Source organism: Micropterus salmoides, unplaced genomic scaffold (genome assembly GCF_014851395.1).
Source record: "Micropterus salmoides isolate LMB-PRFRI ecotype aquatic unplaced genomic scaffold, ASM1485139v1 Ms_hic_scaffold_1, whole genome shotgun sequence".
NCBI classification, from domain to species: Eukaryota; Metazoa; Chordata; class Actinopteri; order Centrarchiformes; family Centrarchidae; genus Micropterus; species Micropterus salmoides.
This window is the reverse complement of record NW_024040040.1, coordinates 13417916-13440815: the sequence shown is the minus strand read 5'-3', so window position 1 is coordinate 13440815 and position 22900 is coordinate 13417916. Positions and strand designations below refer to the sequence as shown.

General features: G+C 43.5%; 3 protein-coding genes across 4 annotated transcripts in view; all 3 read right to left on the bottom strand.

Annotated features, from left to right (window-relative positions):
* The window catches only part of appa (amyloid beta (A4) precursor protein a), a 32248-nt gene extending 30846 nt beyond the window's left edge, over positions 1-1402 (bottom strand). Inside the window, exon 1 of one of the 2 annotated variants that reach the window (XM_038718655.1) lies at positions 1207-1402. In XM_038718655.1, coding sequence (XP_038574583.1) covers positions 1207-1266 — 60 coding nt within the window. In that variant the 5' untranslated portion in view covers positions 1267-1402. The remainder of the gene's footprint in view (positions 1-1206) is intronic. The other variant, XM_038718646.1, reaches the window with a different exon arrangement.
* Positions 1403-1581: 179 nt separating this feature from the next.
* On the bottom strand, positions 1582-9566 carry cyyr1 (cysteine/tyrosine-rich 1). Its single transcript, XM_038718668.1, has 4 exons — positions 9476-9566; positions 6248-6347; positions 4254-4414; positions 1582-2790 (listed from the first exon to the last, which is right to left on the bottom strand). The coding sequence occupies exons 1-4, from the start codon at positions 9564-9566 to the stop codon at positions 2657-2659; spliced, it is 486 nt and encodes a 161-aa protein (XP_038574596.1). The 3' UTR covers positions 1582-2656.
* Positions 9567-14316: 4750 nt separating this feature from the next.
* Positions 14317-20270, bottom strand: adamts1 (ADAM metallopeptidase with thrombospondin type 1 motif, 1). The gene is made up of 8 exons (XM_038718633.1): positions 19259-20270; positions 18094-18434; positions 17848-17980; positions 17293-17750; positions 16904-17090; positions 16580-16758; positions 16208-16383; positions 14317-16091 (listed from the first exon to the last, which is right to left on the bottom strand). The coding sequence occupies exons 1-8, from the start codon at positions 19881-19883 to the stop codon at positions 15350-15352; spliced, it is 2841 nt and encodes a 946-aa protein (XP_038574561.1). The 5' UTR covers positions 19884-20270; the 3' UTR covers positions 14317-15349.
* Between the last annotated feature and the right edge of the window lie 2630 nt (positions 20271-22900).

The following is a 22900-nucleotide window of genomic DNA, read 5'->3' as shown; positions in this document are numbered from 1 at the left end:
TTCCAATGTACGTATTATCATACAAAACTTTATTGTAGGTAAGACAAGAACCAAAAAGGCAACAATGAGAGTCAAAGCTCCTGTTGGCTTTCCAGTTTCCCCGACCCTCGATAAATGCTGCAGTGCACCGCCGCCATCTTACTTCTCTATTCTCTCCTCTACTCTACCATCTGACTGAAATATGTGGGAGAGCGTTAATGATGTTTGTTTTCCCAATGGTGCTGATGTCATCTTCACGGGTTCATTTGCTTTGTTTAAACCAGATTCTGGCGTCAAGTCTTCATTATATAAAAGGGAACACGACGAATTACTGCCGTATTCCCTCACCAGAACACACCCACTCCCTTTAAATTAGCCCTCGGGATATGGAAAATGAGACAATACGCTTTTCATTTATTCACTGTAATGACTTGAACAAGATTAAATTAGCCCGAATGACCAGTAACGTTAAATAAGTGTTTTTAAAATAGTGACATCTAGAACCATTTGCGCAGGGTAAATAATTTGTTGACAAACCCAACTTGTTTCTAACATTTAAATCAAAATCGGAATAAGCAAGTCACTTCTCAGTTTTACACAAAGGACATGGGTTCAGCTTTAAATTGCAAAGGACATCATCTGCATTGTCACATAGTCTCGATAAATCAGCTACCACAGGCTTGGAAAAGGGACTTTACAAGAGGAAAGGCATTACGGAGCATCGGGACAAGGTTCTTTATAATAAATACGCGTATTCGGGCTGTATCTCTTGGGATACATTAGAAATAAAAACAAAGACAAATACTAACAAAATGTGCCGATGAGGTTGTACTTAATAGTGTGTAGTTTCTGGTTTAGAAATGCCAAAGTGTTCACAATCAGTGTCATGCCAGCTACATTTTATTACACACGACCTCCGGTTACAACTTCCAACATAAAACGACAGGCAAAAGATTACTGCTTTTTAAAAATGTTTTAATGTACCAATGTGGAAATTACGAAGGATTTTAGAGCTAAGTTTCCCATCATTCCATCAATGGAACAAAAATACTTTCATCAAAATGCTTGTTTTTTAACCCCCCCAACAAACTGGTGAGCTTTAGCTCTGAAGGTACAACAGCTTAGCTTCCGGTGCAGCTGTAGCTAACTGTAGCTAGCTGGACTCAGCTGGCAGCAACAGTATGGTGGAAATACTACAAATTCTCGCTAAAAAAAAGGATTTCTTACCTCGGCAGCCAGAGCCGAAGCCGCTACAGCCAGCAGCAGTAAAGCTACTCGGTCCCCCATGTCTTTTCACTGACACCACGCTCCTAAAGGCAGCGTTTCACCGAACGGTTTTACGTTTATTCGTCGGGTAAGAAACAGTGTGTGCAGCGCCGGTGACTCCCGTTGTCTGATGGCGAGCGATACCGAGGCTGCACAGCTGCTCAGCGCCGATCACCTGACCACAGCGGAGTGGGATTAACTAACACACACACATACACACGGTATCTTTCTGACGCACACATTTTAATCTTATGTACACTCTAAACTCAGACGCACACGCAGCCTATTCTCATAGTCAATATACGGTATATGAATAAATGGAGACCGTAGACGTTATCGTTAATAACGTTGCGTTTTAATAACAACTTTAATTTACAACAGTCACTGAAACAGTGAGGAAACCCTCACAAGCTTACACATTATTAACACAGTTAAAATCCCCTCCATCATTCACAGTCATCCATCACATGAATCAGGCATAGCACAGTGAGGTCAATTCTCTTTCAATTACCAAACCTTGATTAACCTACAAATGCAATTCAAATGATAAATGCGTCACAATTATCAATATTTTTTCCATTTTGAAGAGAATCCACTTTGGTTCAACTGAATGTGATGTGACCCCCCCCCCCCACACACTTAATTTTCACCCCCTCATTTTTTCAAGTAAGGCAATAAAAAACAGTTCATCACCAACAACCCAGTCCTTTTAAGTTGTGTCATGCCATTAAAAGGTCAGTATTATTTTGCATTATATTCAAGTCTTTGTGTCTCCACATGACAGGTCCAGACCTGACTTATCTAAAACCGCTTTAATCATCAACTTCCACCTCAGTCGATGACATATATCAAGTTTTTTTTTAATGGGGAAAAAAGTAACTTTCCATTAAATCAGTCTACATTGTGTCCTAGAAAGATTTTTTCCTCCAGTGATGTGAGGTTCCCCTCCATGCTGACAAAAGTGGTCTTCACCTTCATCAAAGCGACGCGGGGCCTTTGATGTGCACAGCCAGGGATGGATAAGGATATTGTTCATTAGTGGGGAAAAAGTACTAGTTACAGGCTAGCTATAAGAATGTGGACGGTTCCTGGGCGTTCATTGTCGTCCTGACCAACACTGTGTTAAATTGTTTTTTATTTCCCCACCATTTGGTCCAGACACAGAAATGCAGTGACATTTATAGGGGCGTAGCTAGGAATTCTGTCTGCTGGACAATATTGCACTGGGCCACCCTTTTTTCCTTTTCATCTTCTTAATGTGGACATTTTTGTGGACCCCTTAAATTGTCTTTAACCCCCTTAGCAAACAGCACTGCTTCAGATGCCAGAGATGTACAGCCAACTCCAGATCTGGAAAACCCGGCCATGAAAGTTCCCTTTGAGCTGGCCGGTAGATCTGTGCTGCAGGGATTCACTTGCGGGTGCAGCCAGGGTAAGGAGGAGGGGGGGAGTAGTTTGCCGGCCGAGGCTGAGTTGGGGTGTAAGGCGGCGGGTGGAGCGAGGGAGGGTACATCTCGTAGTCGTAGGTGTATGGCGGTGGAGGACCTGAGTTCAAGAAATAGAAAAAAATAAAGAAACAGAGGTCAAAATAAATTATTTCCTCCATAACTACAAACTCCTCATGTAAAAAGGTGAAGAAGGCCCACTTAAGTTCAGGAAACCTGCCTTCGATTTACAAAGACTTTGATGGTGCATTTGCGCCCTCTAGTGGTTGAACTGAGAAACTGCACTCTGGAGGAAGAAATTGTGCGAATGCAAACATATGGCAGCAAAAAAAAGTCTTTTTGTTGACCACAATGCATCAGTCTCAGCAGGGGAACTTACATTAATAACTGACACATCAAAGCAGCAGAGATGAAAGAGAAGATGAAGTGAGTTAGCCAAGCCCCTCTCCAAACCAGAGGGTTGCATTAGTAAAAACCTCACATTTATGACACTATTAGTATTAATAACTCATAACATGTTACAGGAGGAGCTTTAATTTAAAATGTCCAGTCCCGATTTAAAACTGTTGTGAAACTCACACAAAAATACCTTGTAAGAATGAGAAAACAGCAACTTATATAAATATTATTAAATATTTTATATTGTTAAAGCACTGTTATGTAAAATAAAACTAGTAAATAATACAAGCACTAACCACTAGGTCAATTTAAATCATATAGAAATATATCTATCATCTTTGTGGCAGTGGAGCAGGAAAATAATAGCACAAGAACACCGGACATCCTTTGTCATGACAGAATAATTCACATCACTGTACCTACATATGTTTAATATTGCATCGCTTTGTGTGTTTGAGTGTCAAGTTTATGAAACAAGAGCTGCAGGGCAGACCGACGAGTGCTGGTCCAGCGTAGCATGAAGGTGATATGCTGAGGTGAATGAAACGTGATAAATAAATGATGAGCCCCAGAAAAATAACGGCATTCCTGGGGCAGGAGAGTGTCACAGAGTAAAGACTCTTGATGTGCAGACAATGTACCTGTGAGTAAAACGTGGTAACCCTCTCGCTGGTTTTTCTCCTTTTGAGCGTGAACAGGGTGTAACATTATGTGAAACTTCATAGTGTTATTAGGTCAGGGGTGGTACTCAAGGCCAAGTTGGACCCTGAAACATTAGACACCTATTCATCTTTTAGCTGTTTTCCTTTCATATGTGGTCGCCTGTGGACAGGAGATGAGGTGTCACTATATGAAGTAATAACCATGCTTAACTAACAATAATAAATACAAAAAGTAGAAGAATTATATTATTTAAAAAAAAAAAACTATTTTGGCTGGAGTACATCCTTTAATAAGTAATATTTTATAAAAAGGGTTTATAAGTTATAATTAATAAAAAAACATCAACATTATTAGATCAGATCAGTAAGTAATGGTTGTTCAGGAAATGTTTTATTGTTAAAAATTACTTTCTCTCCTTATAGTCTTAAAAAGTGTTTGTGATTAATATATTTGTACCACTCTCTGAAGTGCCATCATTTAACCTGACCTCTGTAGACCTACCTGGGTAGCCCTGGGTCACAGTGTTGATGTAGGAGGTGCTGAACACACCGACTCGCGCGCCCCGCCCGTTCTTCATGCACATACACACGCACAGGAACAAGGCCGCCACCGCCCCCATCAGAAACACCACGCCGAACACTATACCGGAGATGGCAGTGCCCCTGGAACACACACACAGACACACAGAGAGAGAGAGTGAGCCACCCAGTCAAGTGTGAGAGGAGGCAGCTGTCTCAAACAGACATGCTAGTGATGCCTCTAAGTTGCAGCCATGGAGATGGACTGCAGCATCTGATGTAACTCAGCTATGTACATGTGCAAAGTGTGCGACAGAGTGTGTGTGTGTGACGTGTTCACTGCAGAGGAGTCTGTGAATTGGCACTATAAAACAGAAAAACACTAATCATCATTGACAGGTTTGTTACATCTTCATAGTCAGCGTTAGTCAGCATGTCAGATTTGCTGTTTTCAGGAGCAGCAGATTCAGACGTCTCCCAAGTCATTCAAGGTTATACAGTACAAACGTACAATTTTACAACCTGAGATGAAGTATCATGTAAACAAACACAGCTTTTTCTTAAAGGACAAAGGAGGCTGAGAAGACGGTGAAAGTGTTAGAGCAGCTGCGCTGAATCAGGGCAGGCAGGGGTCAACGGTCAGATCCTATAAAGGGTCTTCTGGCAAGATGAAAGACAGCTGACGTGTGAGTTAATCTTACCGCCAAAACTGCACCATACCTATAGGTGTGTGTGTGGCTCATTCTGAAAAATGTTGTTAAATGCTGTCCGAACCCGCGCTGTCAGGTCATTTTCTAAAGATTTTACACTGAACAACACTCAAAAACTCTTCTTTCCCCTCTCTTAATTGTGGTTGGCAAAAAACTTTTTGATATGTGTGGTTGGATACAGGATATTTGACACTTCAGATAGGTAATAGGTGGACATTTCTGTGTAATTACAAAAGTTTAAAACAGTGGTTTGGTTGGAGGTAATTCAGGCTTCCTGCCAACCCAAGGGTGTTATTACGTGGATAGCAGCACTGTGGCCTCGAGTCAGTCACTATTTCATCCTCTCGAAGGACTCTGACAACAAACTGAACACCTGTATTTTGTGATTGGCTATATTTAGACACAGATGGAAAGTTGGTGATGGCAGAAAGTTGCCAGCTTAAAGGGATAGTTTGGGATTTTTGCAGTGGGGCTGCGTGAGGTAGACGGAGGTTCGCGGTTCCCCAGAAGAACCAGAGAGTAGTACTGCCACAGCAGCTATGCAATGTACTGCCTTGGAGAGGGTCAACGGCAAAACATGTTTTAGTCACCTAAAAGAAGTTTTTCCAGCGTCTTATCTTGCCACCAGAAAGCCCTATACTTTGGAACTACATTTCAGTATTCCTACGCATAAGCGCAAATTAGCTGCGCACTGTAATAAGGAAATAAATGTCTGACAGCAAGGTAAAGTGCTGAAAATATCTAAATATATTGTCCACTTGAATTGATATTGATTTCTTTTGGTGGGCCTCCTTTTAAGTGGCTAAAACACGTTTTGCTGCTGACCCTGTCCACAGCAGAATATTGCTTGGCTTCCGTGCAGATACAACTCTCGGCTTCTCCAAACTGGGAAAGCACTGACCAACATCCACTGCACTGACTATGGATAAGTACCTCATACAGCCCCATTTCAAAAATCAAACTATCCCTTTAAGCCTACTGGCAATGTTGAGAGTTTCTTTCTACAGAAAATAAGAAATGAGTGAATGTGAAAAAGAATACCTGGTTTATTTACTTGCAGGTGTAGTTGGCAATATTGCTTAAGCCCCATTTGTGAGAGTTTACCCTGTGATAATCCTGCATCAGGCATTTTTCAAAAACCAAGACTAGTCTTTCAAAAGGTTTTGGTTGTCTAAAATGTCAGCTAAAAAGCAAAAAAAAAGCGCAAAATGCTGAGAATGCATCTACGTGGTCTTAATTTGCTTGTCGTGTCTGCGCGTTAACTTACGAGAGGACGTCCCCTACGTAGGCATAGTAGGAGCAGCAGAAAGGTGGCGATCCATCGCAGCAGTACTCTATGCAACCTTCACACTGGGCTTTGCTGCTTCCTGCAACACACACACACACACACACACACACTTAATAATCTGCTCACTTGGGATGTTAAATTCTATGGAACCAGAGGATCACCAGCAACTCCCAGAGCGCTGTTAGATGGAATAGAGAACAGAAACGAAAGTCATTAGCATAGATGAAGCCTGTGACAAAAAGGCATTGAGCTTGGTATATTTCAAGTTGCTAAGAAGTTGTGAGTGTCCACTTATAATAAAAGAAGCCCTTAAAATGAACTATTAAATCAGGTCTTGTTATCTGGGAAACATTTTTTTAAACATTTCTTTAGATGAAGAGAATAACTTGGATAATGAAACCTTTCATGAACTAACCTCTAAAGTGCACAACCTCAAACCAGCAGCCTCTATTTATATCTTCAAAGACGGACCTAAAAGTGCGGAGACAGTCGATTTATTATGAGCTCGGAGAACTGGAGAAGCACTTGCCTGTTTTAGAAAAGGGGCAATCAATACCTGTGGAGCGACTGGGGGAAAAAAAATGTTTGAAAAAAAGAACTCACACAGGGAACTTGGGTTTTGTTCCAATAAACCCAGCCAACCCCGCCATCCTGTATAATTGTATTTAAGATTTTTAAATCAGTCGGATTAGGAACCAAAATAAAAACCACTGGGAGAGATCACTATTACAAATGGAGCTTTCTGACCACATAATATTTATTATATAGCAACCACCATGCTGCAGTTCACAGAGCAAATATTTCTGTTTTTCCATGTCACGTCTGACTGAGGCGGTGGATCGGCCCACGTAGCTGAATCTGCAAACTGGCTGAACCTGACGGACACAGCCTGAAAATGTTGCCCTTTTCTTACGTCAGCATGGCATTATTGAAGAGTTCGACCCATGTTTAGTGCCCAAATCAAACTTGATGACATAAGAGTTTCAAAAACTGGTTCTATTTCATTTTGCAAGCTATCAGATTTTGGTTCACTATATCTGAAACATTTTGGCAGTTGTTCTAAATATAGAGATTTGAGCTGAAAAAATTTGTCGATTCAATGTTCTGTCAATCATTCACCGGTTCCAACTTCTTCTTCAACAATGAAAAGAATCGTTAGTTGCAACTGTAACAGAGATAAAGACTTTATTCAAGGAGATATTTGCAAGTAAATTCAATCTGATTGAAATTATGTCTTAATTAAAATCTCAGGGAGACTCTGGCATTGTCAAGTCTGAGAACATAACCCTAATGCTGTCATTGGCGTCATCTCAGCTTGGGCTTGGAGCTAGGGCTGGGCGATATGGCCAAAAATGTTATCACGACATCTTGATCATTTGATATTGATAACTGTCACGATAAATATCAAATCATTATTTCTTTCAAGTTTAAAGGCTGATTTTTGCTCCTGAGTGGAAGTTGAAGAAACCAGATAGAGAAATTAAGTGCTAATTCATTTGTGATTCAAATGAATTCAATCAAACATTTATTGAGCATTTGTTATATTGTTATTGTTATATTGTGATAATTATCATTATTGTTTTGTTGCCCCGCCCTACTGGGAGGCCACAAACTGTTAACAGAAAGCACCTCAAGCATATTTGAAGCGTGGAGTTTGACAGGCATGTGCATTTACCAGGCATAGTTGCATTATGAGAAGTGTAGTTTCAAGCATTTTAAGAGCTTGACCCCAAAACCTGTGAATCCCTCAGTGCCACATGACTAAAGTAGCCCTTTAACAGTATCACAGAGAGCTGTTAGGCAGTTTGTGCAGGTTTGGACTTTACCCAAAAACTGTGGACACAGAATCGTGAGCCACAGTGATCCAGCAACTGAATTAATTACTATTTTGAGTGGGAGGTCATTAAAATGGGACACAGTGTGACTGACGTGTGCTTGCGTGGGTCACATTAAGATGATTTAAGAGCAAACATTCACCACCTGTTCACCAGCACAAATCAAGATCCAGCACGACGCTTTTACATCTAAAGTGCTTACTGCAGCTACAACAAAACGTGGTATTTGCAGGATCTATTACGATGACGATGATTAATGTGGTGTTCATTAGCCCCCCCACCATGGCCCGCTCAGCCAAATCCTCCATATTCAAAAGCATTGTACACACAGCTGTGCCTCTCTCTCCATGTACTCGTCTCAGCCTGCTGCCACGACACGAGCCATGTTCATTTGAAGGCATTTTCCCCTTGTGAGCTGTGAGATTTGTGTGTGTGTGGTGGTGGGGGTTTTGCTGCCATGTGGAAGGAGTCTTTTACAACCCGGAGCTCATCGACACACTTCAAATGAAGGACACTGCAAAGAAAAACAAGCTCTCTGCTTATGTGTGTGTGTGTCTTTACTGAGGATCTGCTTTCTCTCAGCAATCACTCACCCTCAAATGATGTGTGCCTGGAGGCATATTATGCACATTTACAGGGTACACACACACGCACACATAGGTAAAGAACTAAAGAAAGAAAGCAGAGTGCTGCCTAGAAGTCACTGCAGGAGAATGCTTCTCAAAAGACTTTTTTATAAAGTGGTTTAAAGCAAATGTTCTCATCTTTTCTTTCCTGTAGAAAAGTCTTGTGCTTTTCTGCAATCAAAGCAAGTTTTGATGGGTGTTTCCTTCATGGTGCATTCACAGTCCACCCAACTTTTTAATGTTAGACTTCTGGTGTCGCTCTGTCTGGGTGGTCCTCAGAGGTCCTGGCTCCTGTCTCTCCACATGCTGGGAGACAATGGCTCCATGTTCTTTAACCCCCCCCCCCCCCCCAACCCCCTATCCCACCACACACACACACACACACACACACACAACCACCCACCAGCTAGTCCTCTCCCCTGCCCCCCTCTGCAGCACTGTGCCGCAGACTTGACTCAGATTAAAGTTTCCAGCAGGTTTTTATGTTTGGACTGTGCGTAATTTGGAGGAAAACGCGACTAAGACGTCCCAAAGCTTGATCGGAATGACAAACATTACAAATCACTGACTTCTAAGGATTTCCTTGACTTTATATAGTTTCCCAACACGTTCCCATTCTCTCCAGCAGCTCATTTCTGAGCCTGAGGTCGCATCAATAATAAAAAACGAAGGAGTGATGTATCGTGGACCTGTGGCCGGGTGGACAAGTATTTAAACGGATTAAACAAACAAACAAAACAACTCACCGGTGAATAAACAAAGCAGCAGCGAGTTCCTCAAGAGTTTCCATCTCACCGCCTGCGTCCCCCTCCTCCCCTTCCTCCAGGGGTTTTCCATGACCCTCCTCTCCCCGTGCGTCCACTTTCCGGGCTGCTTTTATTTTCTAATAAATGACAGAAGACAACAAACAGCGCGTCTTCCCGGTGCCTGTAGCAGTCACCTATTTGTCTCTTCCAGGAGCATTGTTGTGTCCCCCCACAAAGACAGCAGCCAACTGCTCGTTATGTCTTCAGTGTATTTAAGTATTTCCCCCGCAAAAGTGAACCTCTGTTTGCTCCTCCACGTGTGAGCCTCTTTTCTGCTGTCGCTGCTCCGTCCCGTTGGTTCCCACACCTCTGGCTGCTGAGAGATTTATTCCCCTCCCCTCCCCCGCCGTCCCCCGTTTGCTCAAATTACCCAGTTGAGTTTACACTGAGGAGAGAGAGAAAGAGAGAGAGAGAGAGAGAGAGAGAGAGAGAGAGAGAGAGAGAGAATAAAGACAAACGGTAGATAGCCTATTTTCAAAATAAGACTAATCGATGTGGCAGTGTTGTTACTTTGCTAAATTATCTTTACTCTCTCTCACTCTTCACAATATACTACATTTATATATAGTATTATTAGCTTCTCATTCTTATTATACAATTTGTGTCCATTGGTAGCCTAACTCACACACGTGTTTTGCTGTGTGTTATGTTGACTTTATTTGGTTTTCCATTTCAAACTTTTGATAACGTTTTTTCTTTTTCTTTTCCTTAATGATGATCTGAATATTGTAAATTAATGTTAGTATATATCAAGTCAATAAGGACACTTGAATGTGAATGTAAGATTGAATAGCCTATTATTGTCTACAGGACTGACAAATGCACAAAATACTGTAATTCAGGCATCAGCTTACAGTAACACGTCGCTTCAGACTCCCATGGGTGTTCGCTGAAGGCACAGGATTTACGTTGTGTTTATACTTATACAAATGAGCCCTGTGTGGAAGTGTCTGCATTTGTTATTTTTATCCACTCACTTATTCTGATTTTCCCTTTAACTTTTCACCTGTTGCCTACCATCACAAGTGTATTTAAATTATTTCTTCAGGTGTATGAAATAGAACCACAGCTAACAGTTAAAATGAGCCCCTCTCTTTGGGGAGTTGGCTATCTTTTTTAAAATCATCATATAGAAGGTTACTGAATAAGATTTCTAGCCTTAATAAAACAATGCACTCATCAGTGTTTTGCTATTCACTTTTGACTGAATTTGAGTCATTTACATAGCTGACGTTTATATCCAAAGCGACTTACATCTGCAATAAATGAGGTCGCACGCCTCTGGAGCAACTAGGGGTTAAGTGTCTTGCTCAGGGACACATTGGTGGATGTGTCACAGTGGGGAATCGAACCCAGTTTTCCAAAACCAAACGCTCCGTGCACATAGTCAAATGACATTAGTCAACTGTTTTCGCAGGCTGCATAGTGTTTCCCATAACTAGTAAACTGACCTTTAGCCTATGTGTAAAATTAGTAGGCTACCTGTTTAAGTATCCCTTTATACCCGAAGACATGTCAGTTAATGTTAAAATATTTGTTGATATTGTTTGCAGCATTCTTTTACACCGTTGTACGGCTTACAAATCACTGATTATAAAAATAATAATCATTAGGTGATGTAGTAGTGGTATCAACCGTAGTATTAGTGATGATATGGGAAGTAGTATTATTATTAGTCACATTTTCTCTTTTAAATGTCTTTGTACCTTTATTTCGAAGGCAGGCTCACTTGTCTTCCGGTCTTATTCTTGTTATGTCTGTCAAGCTTGACGCAGCAAGAGAAAAAAGGCCTGTGTACCTACGGCTTTCTTTGCGCCGTATGACGTGCGCGCGTGTGCACGTGCGCGGGCCCGCTCCTCTCCGCTTCGTGGCAGAGGTCCCATTTCACGTGCTGCCGTCACATCACGACCTCTACTGAAAATAATAAGTGTAATCAGACTGTAATGACCCGAGGATGACGCTTCACACCTGTGTGACAAGACGGTACCCGACTCTCGGGTATATTTTCAGACACCAAAACAACACGAGCCGCCCTACTTTTCTCGTTGTGTTTAAATATGTAACTGTCATATCAAAAACACTGAAACAGACACATTAGACCAAGGACACACATAATAAAGATTAGAGACTTAGTTTTGATATAGTGAATTCTTCTTATCTCTGCTTGAGAAGAGTGGCTCATCAGGGGCGTAGGACTCAGGATGGGGGACTGAGTAGGCTATACAGGGACCTCACTGGAGGAGGGCCCACAAAGATACTAGAATAAGTAGACCAGGATAGACCCATAGAGAATGCCTTAAGCATCGAATATACTCGTGAGCGTGTTTTTGAAAAGTGCTCTACAAATAAAGATTATTATTATTATTATTATTATTGAGCGGACATGGACAGCGGCGGACCCCGCTGACACGGACTACTTGTGTTTATACTACTTTCTGCAGTCAGCTGGCGGATTGGTTGGTGCCCTGGTAGCGCTAGTCGCCGCGCTAGTCGCCACAAGGACCTGGTGCGGACCTTGCCTTAGAGAATGGCTCAATATTGTTTCTAAAATGGTAGGACATAAGATCTTTTTTTAAGTAACATGTCAGAAGAAAAAACACTGAAAGGACACTATAGGCATAGCCTAAGTGGCAGGGGCAGACCACCCCTCCTCCCCCTCCCACACACACACAAACGCCACTTGTGCCTGTAGGGACGAAACTACAGTCGTAGAAGTGATAATTAAAGAGTTAAATTGTAGTTCTGTAAAGGCCCCTGGTAGGCTGTGAACGTAAGCCTCTGTAAAAGTTCACCATTCAAAAGTACATTCAAGAATAACCAGACAGCAACAATGCAAACACTCAGCAAGCTGGGATTCCTGACTGCACAAGTAATGTGCATCAAAATAAGGACAATTAAAGTTGATTTTCCTAATACCAGTTAATTTTATCAGTAAATGACACATATGTTCATAATAATCAATATTTTCCCTAGACTTCAATGTCATTTATTGCACAGAACTAGTGAAGCTTTTGGCTTTTGGCCATGATGGATTTACATAAATATGAACACTGTTTCTTTTGAAGATTCAAAACCGGATCAAAGTTCACATAATTTAAACAAACTTGCTACCAAGGGTGGCAAAAGGATGAAGATAATTTTGTTCTCGGAAATGCCACCCACACTGAGCGGCAGTGATTCATAATGCCTTCCAGATGTTTCTTTTAAGCTGTAATGATGTGACATCGAGACATGAAAAAACAAGCAGGTAAAAAAAAAGTAGGCTCAAGCTTTATTACAGACGTTTATATTAATGATGACATTTTCCTCCCTGGTTGTGCGTTTTTCTTTATCAATCATAAATTAGGGGGGAAAAAACATGCCGTATACATCCTTGCCTACAGCACTTGTTTAGGCTTTAGTCTGATGACACATTATGCTATTATGCAGATTACAGAGATGGCCAATCTTCTTCTTAACCATCCATAATTACAGGAAAATGATTTCCACTGTGCTTACAGTGGGAGCCAACGAGGCGGGGGATCGTCTTCTTCAGGGCCCAGCAGGAAGTGCCACACAGGCTTCAGCTTTTAGTGACAGTGCTGACTTTTTTTTAAGGGGTGGGGGAGCTAACCACAGATAATTTTAAACAAAGCTACAACCCTCCAACCCACAACTCCAAATGCACATATACTCCAAACAAACATATAACTTTTTTAAGTTTCAAAGAGTTGTATTAACCGTAATAAAAGGACATTAGAAGTTGGTTACAAAATGTAGTGTTGGTATGCTAAGCCTTATTTTTTGCTTATTAGCGGCCAAACAATTTCATTTTTGTTCTTTAGCAGTATAATCTGGTTATGACTAGACTGCCCTTTTCCTCCAATGTTTGGAGACTGTGATTAAGTATCCAAATTAGAGGACATGTTGAAATACTCCAATCTAGTGGACAAAATTTGAATTACAACAAACCACAACATATACAATCCCTTATTGTATGCATTATATGAATGAGGGTCTTCACAAGTAGAGGAAGACAAACATGTGCATGTGTGTCTGTCTTAAATTTGCTGACAATTCAATGTCTTATTCCATGTATAGAAATGCAGCTGTAGATGAGGACATTCTCTGCTCACTTAAGCTGCTTGTGTCAGGGAGGAGATGTGTGATGTCAGGATAGTTTAATGTGGACTGTATTGTAACATCTTCAACACTCCTGATGCTGAGGCCAAAGAAAAGTGTTAATCCTAGAGCTAAGCTTTGTTTTCGACTTGTCTTCAAAGCTTGTTTTGATAAACTGATCAAGTACCAGTCCCTGGTGGCAAATATCAGTAGGCAAGTATATTAATGTAGATTATTGATACTGATATTTGGCAGCCTTGGACAGGTTCACAAACTGACTGTTTGTGTCAAAGAATATATAAGACCTCTGTAAATATTTTAGTCCTGTAAACATTGTTAATGTAATTGATTCATATAGAGCATTTAAAATGTGTGTGTACAAATAAGTGCACCTTCAAAGAGACAAACCACTCTGGAGACATTAGCTGCACAAGTCAATGTGATACTTTATTCATGAACCTAGGATCGAATATATATATATATATATATATCGAATATATATATATATATATATATATATGTGTGTGTACACATATACACACATACATATACATACATACATACATACATACATACATATACATATATATATATATATACACATATATATATAAACACTGTATAAATACTCTATATTCTACTCCCTTCTGTGATCTCAATAACAAATAAAAAATAATATTAAAAAAGCCACATGATTATATTTAACAGGCTGTACAAAAATAAATAATGTTTGGATATTCTGTACAAAAGAAAAAGACTTGATAGCCAAAAACAAGGTGCCTTCGCAGAAGGCAGGAGAGACTTACTTATGAAGTAGTAGCAGGAGACAAGTCCCTCTTTAGGTCTCCACACACGCACACACAAATGCACGCACACACGCTCACACACTCCTCTTTGGTCTTTGAAGAGTACCCTCATTGAAGGCTGTGTAGACTCAGGCAAGATATGGCTAAAGGACAAAGTACGGTGTACTGAGGCATTTAGAGACAATTGGGTGTTACAATGTGCCGCTGGCAAAAACAAAGATGAAGTGCTACAGGTTTGTGATAAATAAATGTAATCTGGCAAGTTTGAACATAAACACAAAGCTATCTTATTTTCCATACCTGATGGGGTGAGCAAGTAGAATATGAGCTATTCTCTTTCATTTGTTTCTTTATATACTCTGCAATAACCTCCCCCATCCCAACCCTTATGTGTTCATCCAGCCCAGCTTGGACAAACATCATTTACATGCATTAACAATTTGACATATACACACGGTCTCACACTCTCACACACACAAACACACACACAGACATACACAAGCACGACATTGGCACGGTAAGCAGCACGCAGCAGCATCCTTTAGGATATCAGGAAGGTCCATGCTTTCTTCCCCTTGATGGGAGGCAAAATATGCCACTGCTGCGCTGAGGCCAGATAGGCAGCAAGCTGTAATCAGTCTTTATTGCTGCTACTAGGTGGCGTTGCCACTGTGGACCAACATCTGACCATTTCAGTCACAGTCATTGTGAACCCTTTGACATGTGGGACTGTTTGACTACCTTGAACCCATGAAAACCTGCAGCACAAGTGCTCTGGATGTAAACATTCATCGGCCTCTTTAGATTTTCAGTGGGAAAAAGGAGGCAGTGAAGATCAGAGTTTTTCTCTGATGTCTTTCTGAAAGCTGGGTGTATAAAAAGGAGGTTAGATTGTGGAAGCAGTCACTTAACAGGCACTCTGATTGCACAGTTCCAGCAGGGGTCGCGGCCGGTCTTTGGGGTCACAGCTGTCATGGGTTAGTGTGCGGCCATCATGGCCGATGCATCGCAGTTGGCGTTTGCGGAAGCCTCGCCCACAGGTCTTGGAGCATACCGACCATTCTCCGAGAAGCCAGGAGGGACAGAGCTGGGTGGCGCAGGACCGTGAGGCCAAGGGGCGCAGCTCCTCTGGGCAATCTCTGGAGGGATGACCCTGGGGATCTAGACACACCACCTCTCTCTGTTGCATACCTCCTCCACAGGTCTGGGAGCATGGACCCCACTCCCTCAGGGTCCACTCGGCTCCTCCCACCTCTGGGATGGCATTGATGGACAGGCGGCGGCCTCCATTGTTTTTGGAGACTGAAGCAGCATTGTTCGGTCTAGGGGCAAAGTAGCTATACTTAACCCGGGGCCTTGGTGCCTCCCCCACAGAGAGGACCTGGATGTTGAGGGGCTCGGGGAGTGGGGCATAGCTCCGGAGGCGCTCCAGGGTGGCAGAGGAGCCGCTGTATCTCAACAGTGCCCCTTGCAAGGTGATGTCAGTCTCCATGGTCATCAGCTTGTAATCGCCATTTAACAGGTAGGTTCCATCCTGGCGACGCACTGCCAAGTAGCTGTTATCCTGGCGACCATTGCCTGGGGCACGTTGTTTGACATCCAGGTGGGTGGCACCAGCAGGGATGGTTACAACATCCTGGTATCCAGGCCTGAAACAGAGCCAGACAGAGGTCAAGCTTAATAAAAATGATTTTGACAAACATGCTATGAGGTTTCAGTGTATATTATAAGACATAATGTTTGTGTATAACAAAAAGGTGTTTACCTGGCTCGCTCTAGAGAGCCAGACACTTTCTTGCAGGTTGAGCCGTCGCCACCACACACGCCGCACTTATCAAAGCGCCGGTTAGAGCCAATGACACGATCACATCCAGCCTTGACACACTGGCCTTGAACACAAACTGAGGTGGAGTCAGGGCTGCAGGGTGTGCCATCAGCCACCTGGGGGCAGCAGAGTGACAAAAGGAACATGAGAGTTATGTCTAGTAAGACTGTTACATAAGTGTGAGTCAAAAGGTTAAAAAAAAGTCTTATCCCCAGCTAGGGGATGGGAGAAATTACAGTCGGCCTTCAACTTGCAGGTCTGCACAACACTGTTATGAGATAAACTAAGAGACTAGCATCTAGTAACTCTCACCTTAGATTTGAGGACAAAGAAGTATCCGGTCCCCTTGGCCCGGCACACCAGCTTGCAGCGGTCTTTGGGTGAAACTCCAGCATACTTGGGCACCCACTCGACACCCTCGCCTGAACCCAGTGACACTTGGGCTGACATGTCGTTGTGGGCCAGGCACTGTTCCTCACGGAATGACAGGCCTGAGACAGAGACAGATCAGATTTACTGCTTGTTCAGGCTGAACCGCATGCTAACTTTCACACCAATGTGCAAGGTATATTAGAACATGACTTCTAAATTCAAGCTAAAGGATTTACTCCTGACGTGATAACAAAGATCTCTTACCATTGGTATCGGGGCAGGTGTCTGTGTTACAGGAGCGGTACTGGATCCTCTTGCCCTCACAGTACTTGCCCCCATTCTTGGGCAAAGGGTTGTCACAGGCGCGGAAGGAATACTGCACCCCTCCACCACAGGTCCGAGAGCAGTCGCCCCAGGGACCCCACATTCCCCAGCCACCATTGACAGGGGTCTGAAAGAAACAAGGACAACACAATTACAATATTGAACTGTGTTGGAGCTAGCTGATTGATTCAAAGCTGAGCTAAAACATTGATTGGTCCAACAGCAAGCACAATAGAACAAGCATTATGCGCAATATGTTTACTGCTTTTGGATAATGCAGGGTTTTTTGGGGGGTTCTGATGTGTGATTGGATTGGTTCTGGTTCCTACCTGGTGTTTGGCAGCTTGGCTCTTATTGAGACAATGTCCAGCCAGACAGTAGCTGTCATGCCCGCATGGCGTTCCATCAGCCCAAGGGAAGTTCTTAGTCTGGCACACCAGCACACCATTGGATGTGGTCACAGTGCACCACAGAGCTGCGCATGTGGTACTCAGGTCTGGGCAGTGCAGGGAGTCTTCGCCAAAGGTCAGCTGGCACTGATGGTCTGCACCATAGACCGTCCCAGGCAAGGGCTGGGGGAGTGGCTGAGGCTTGACTGGTTTATCCAGCAGGCACTGACCATGGCCGTTGTCCAGGAAGGTAGTGACCATGAGGGCGGAGCAAGGGGACCATGGCTGCTGCTGGTCCAGGTTAGACAGGGTGGAGGCCATCATGTGGGAGCCCCAGTGGACACCGTTGACCCCAGAGCACAACTGGGCATCATCATGAGGCATGTTGAAGACGTGGCCTGGAGGACAGACATAAGATAAGAGATCTTTGAGCACCTCTAGTATAAGTGGAGTAGTGATTAAATACATTTCATACATGGATTTTTTTCCACTTACCCAGTTCGTGTGCCACAGTAAATGCTGCTTGCAGCCCATCATCCTCAATAATTGAGCAGCTTCTGTCAGGGTCACACACTGTGCCAACATCTGCCATACCCAGAGTGTCACAAGAGTGGGCACCACACAGGTCCTACACAGGAGAGCAAAATTAATGTTAAAATTCTCTTGAATGCTGCATCTCTTCCTCTTTTTCTGATCAATTCTCTTTTTTAACACACTTCCTCTTCCTTGATTCAAACTTACCGTCCTGGTGAAGAGTACAGCGGTGTCATAATGCTCGGGGTGGCGGTCACTTGAGGGGTTGTGCTGGCGCTGCCACTGGCAGAAGTTGCGGAGGGTCATGGCTGCGTTAGAGGACACCTGAGGGCCTCGCTCCTCCTCATACACCACCAGCAGCTTCACCACCGCCAGGCTGATGGAGTTGTGGATGCTGGGGTGGCGGTAGAGACGGGATGCCACTGCCATGATGGTCAGTAGGTAGGGTTTTAGCCCGGCGCCGTGGAACTCAGCCATGGATTGGTCAGCCACCAGCATGATCTCCAGGTAGCGAGGGGTGGAAACAAAACGCCTGGTTCTGTGGTGGGCTGAGGGGAGAGAAAAGAGAGACAGAGAGAGGTCAGACTTTAGGTTCACAGGTCATGTGAACTGATATCAGGTTTCAGTCCTAATTGTAACTTCTGAGACATTTTTTTTAGAAATGATTCAGTTTGTCTGGAATGGTCTGCACCCAACAAAACTGGTAGTGTTCTAAATAGCAGAAACAAAGGCTCCTTTTTTTTTTAGGGGATAGAGGCTCCAAAGAGAGCTACGGATGTGCCTGGAAGAGCCTGGTGTGACTCAGCGTCACACCACCGGCGGCTCCTCCTCCTCAGGGTCAACATTCCTACAAATGACCTTCTCTGGTAGAAAATTATGCTAGTGAGAAAGGGCGAAGGGAGAAAATCCTTTCTGGGGAAAAATGTCTGCCGGTGCCAGTTGTACCAGGAGGTGAGTGTACACGTCTCAGCACTGCCGGGGTCTGGCTGCACCCCCCTGCTCCCCTCCCCTTCCTAGGTCACTCCTCCTCCTCTTTCCCCTTGGAGAAGCGCCCCCACTCTCCTCCCCTCCCCTCCCTTCCTCATCTCAGGCAGTGCGTAGACGGCGCTGTCAAAAAGGTATCTGAGTGCATTGCGCATGCTGGCATACGCACAGTTCCAGCTGACAGCAGTTTGGTCTGCCCATTCGCTATAGCCAATGACTTGTAAAGAAAATAATTAAATAATGTTTGTTTGCAGCTGTAGATGAGCTGAGTAGGTTTCATAACGTTCAGTGGAGTAAAACACATTCTCTGTGTTTCCTTGGCCGCTTTTAAGGTTTCTAGTTTGATCACTTCAGCTGGTCTATTATATTATATTATCTGCAGCCTTACCTGTCTGGTCTGTGTTAGCAGCTCCGTATCTGACTTCTTTCTCTAGATTATTTGGCACCCTCTCCTCGTCCTCGTTGACCCCGCACTTGGAGCTCCCCTCCTCAACCAAAGCCGCCCGACTTCTCCGGCGGATCACGTGGACATCCTCCTCGGTGCCCAGGAAGTCACTTGAGTTGAGGGGCTGAATGAAATACTCTTCACCCTCAAAGTAGAATCCGCCCCTGAGTCCGTGGCACAGGTTGATCGCAGCTGCAGAGTGTTCCTCTCCCTTCACCGTGCCCGAGAAGAAACAACCCGGCTCGGCTCCGCTCTTGGGTTCCTGTGTCGGTTCGGACTCGGGACTCCCCACAATGTGAAAGACAAAACCCGGCGCCAAGAAGGTCTGGTCAGGCTCTAGCTGCAAGACCAACTCCTTGTCAAATACGTCCAACCGGTACTCCCTCATCTCCGCCTCCTTCTCCTTCTCCTCTACGGAGAGAGTCCGCCACGGTTCGGTTTCGCTCTCCGACCGGGCTGTCGGGTCTAGTCTGACTGGCACCACCGTGCTCTCCTCCCATGCGCTGTGCGCAGTGCCGACGCACAGAGTGGCAATTAAACCAATGGAAACGTGTAGAAACCACATCATATAACTGTGAAATCCGAAGTGGAAAGATAAATTGATAATAAAGGCTCTACGAGAAAGCAAATAAATCCTTTAAAAGGGTTTCCTCTATAAGCTACAAACCCAAAGTCTTCCACAAAACTGCCCTCAAAATTACGCACACATATAAAAATCTTAAAAAGAATCAAATCCAGTGCAAAACTAATTTAAAGTTATGTGCAGGTCTGACTTGTTTCAAAAAAACGTCCTTTCATTAAATTTAAATAAAAGCTGGATCTCGGCAGTAAATTCCAACAGGTCTTTTCTCTCCAAAACTCCGCAGATGTCTCAGTTTCTAGTTCTCTCTTTGAGTTCGGGGGCAGCTTTTTCCTCTGCTGGCCCGTTTAGTCTGTTCTCTGCTCTTGCCTTGCAGTCAGAAGAGAGCCGGTCCCTCCTATATATCCCCCTGCATCGGGACCACCCCTTTCCTGAGGGCCCTTTGATCTGAGAGGGGCCAGATCCCGTGCGCAACAAAAACGCACCAGCGACCTGGAGCGTTGCCATAATAATCAATCATTGTGGAGGAAAGAGAGCTTTGGGCAACGTTTTCTTCTTCAATCTCTGCTTGTCTGTCACAAGATGTACATATACACTAATAACGCACGCCTATTATTACTGAATATATTTTATTGGCATATAATTTGTCATATTGCCTAATTGATCATTTCACCCAAAATGCCTTACTTGTACGATTAGTGTACACATTTATGACCTGTTGCCAAAATAAAAAACAAACTTCTAAATCTGCTGCACTGTTCTACTTTCTAACTTAATCAATGAGCTACACCGCTCAATAACTCATGCCTATTCCAACTTAAATCAGAGTGACAGGCAGCAGTGGCTGATGTGGAGCAGTGTTGTAGTGTCATTGCAACTGGAGAAGGGAGGTGGCAGCAGGTCGGGAATGGTAACCATATCGTACTGGCCAAAGCTCCGGGAGCCGTACTCACCTCCTCCGTGCCAAGCCGGCTGTGGTGCGCCGTGGCCGGGTTCCGTAGCTCTGCTCCCCAGGGAGAGGGAGCAGAGTGGGGCCGCTGAGGTCTTAAGGTGGAGCGGTTCCTCCATCGGGCTATCCCTGCGATCAAACCAAGGCGGGCAGAGCCCCTGTCCTCCGGCTTCTTCCCCTGCCCGCCCTGTCTGTCCCCTCTCTCCAACAGACAGTTTACACAGGAGTTTGATTAAAATAACTGGCAAAGCGAAATCCTATTATCTACAGTGCACCGAGACACAAATAGAACCCCATTCTCAGCAGTTCAGGGACAGCTATTTAGAGAAACTGAACTAATGTAATCCTTCAATATATTGAAAGATAGCATATCACATAGATCTGAAATTGTAACAAAACGTGGAATATCTAAAAACAAGAACAACAAACTAAAATAATGATACAAACATAAGAACATCATATAATATTATAACAATGAGACCTAAGTGTGGTGTTATTGATCTAATTACCACTGCAGTGTGTGACTTTTGACTCACTGGTGCAAACATCACTGGACAGATTATGGAAGCCCACCTTAAAGACAGTAGGTCAGAAAATGTGAATAGCTGTAATTTTACAAATTTCCAGTAGATGGTAGACATGACGTTAGGAAACCTCCCAAACTGCTGCCGAGATTTTTCATGACTTGATGGACCAATCACAAGTTTAGCCGACAAGTGGCGCCTCAGCATCACATTTGGGAGCTTGTAAAGCTGCACGCTGTGAGCCATTGACCTCCAGGAGGCCCTGGTACTGTGAGGACAACGGTGCCTCTGCTTGAGGGTGCAGATCCTGGGTCATTTTTCTATTTTCTATTATGTCTGGAGGAGCGCTAATGAAGAAAGAATGTCTGTGACAGTTACAGAGAACAAAAGAGCTGATCAAGATGACCATTTGTCCACTCAAGTCAATAAGTTACTAAATGAAAAATCATTAAGATGGGTTTTTCACTGAGGCGTCAGGTTAAGGAAATCTCTCTTTAGTGCCATCCTGACATCACATGAATATTGCAATTTAAACACTGTGGAATATTTAACATGTTTAAGTAACAATCAGCATTTGAAATGGTGTAAAAGGCATGCTTCTGCTGCTACTAACGTCTTTATATACAGTGGCTTGCAAAAGTATTCACACCTTTTGAACTTTTCCACATTTTCCACAAACGTAAATGTATTTTATTGGTATTTCATGTGATATACCAACACAAAGTGGCGCATAATTGTGAAGTGGAAGGAAAATGATACATGGTTTTCAAAATTTTCACAAATAAAAATCTGAAAAGTGTGGCGTGCAAAAGTATTCAGCCCCCTTTACTCCGATACCCCTAAATAAAAACCAGTGCTACCAATTGCGTTCAGAAGTCACCTAATTAATTAATAGTCCACCTGTGTGTAATCTAATCTCAGTATAAATACAGCTGTTCTGTGAAGGATTCAAAGGTTTGTTAGAGAACATTAGTGAATAAATAGCACCATGAAGCCCAAGGGACACACCAGACAGGTCAGGGATAAAGTTTAAAGCAGGGTTAGGTTATAAAAAAAATATCCCAAGCTTTGAACATCTCACTACTGTTCAATCCATCATTTGAAAACTGCAAACCTACCAAGGAAAGGCCGTCCACCTAAACTTACAGGCCAGGCAAGGGAAGCATTAATCAGAGAAGCAGCCAAGAAGCCCATGGTCACTCATGGTCTTTAAGGAAGAGTGGCAAGAAGAAAGCTATTGTTGAAAAGAAGCCATAAGGAGTCCCCGTTTGCGGTTTGCCAAAAGCCACGTGGGGGACACAGCAAACATGTGGAAGAAGGTGCTCTGGTCAGATGAGACCAAAACGGAAGTTTTTGGCCCAAACGCAAGTCGCTGTGTGGCGGAAAACTAACACTGCACATCACCCAGAACACACCGTCTCCACCGTGAAACATGGGGGTGGCAGCATCATGCTGTGGAACAGTGAAGCTGGTCAGAGTTGATGGGAAGATGGATGGAGCCTAATACAGGACAATCTTGGAAGAAAGCCTGT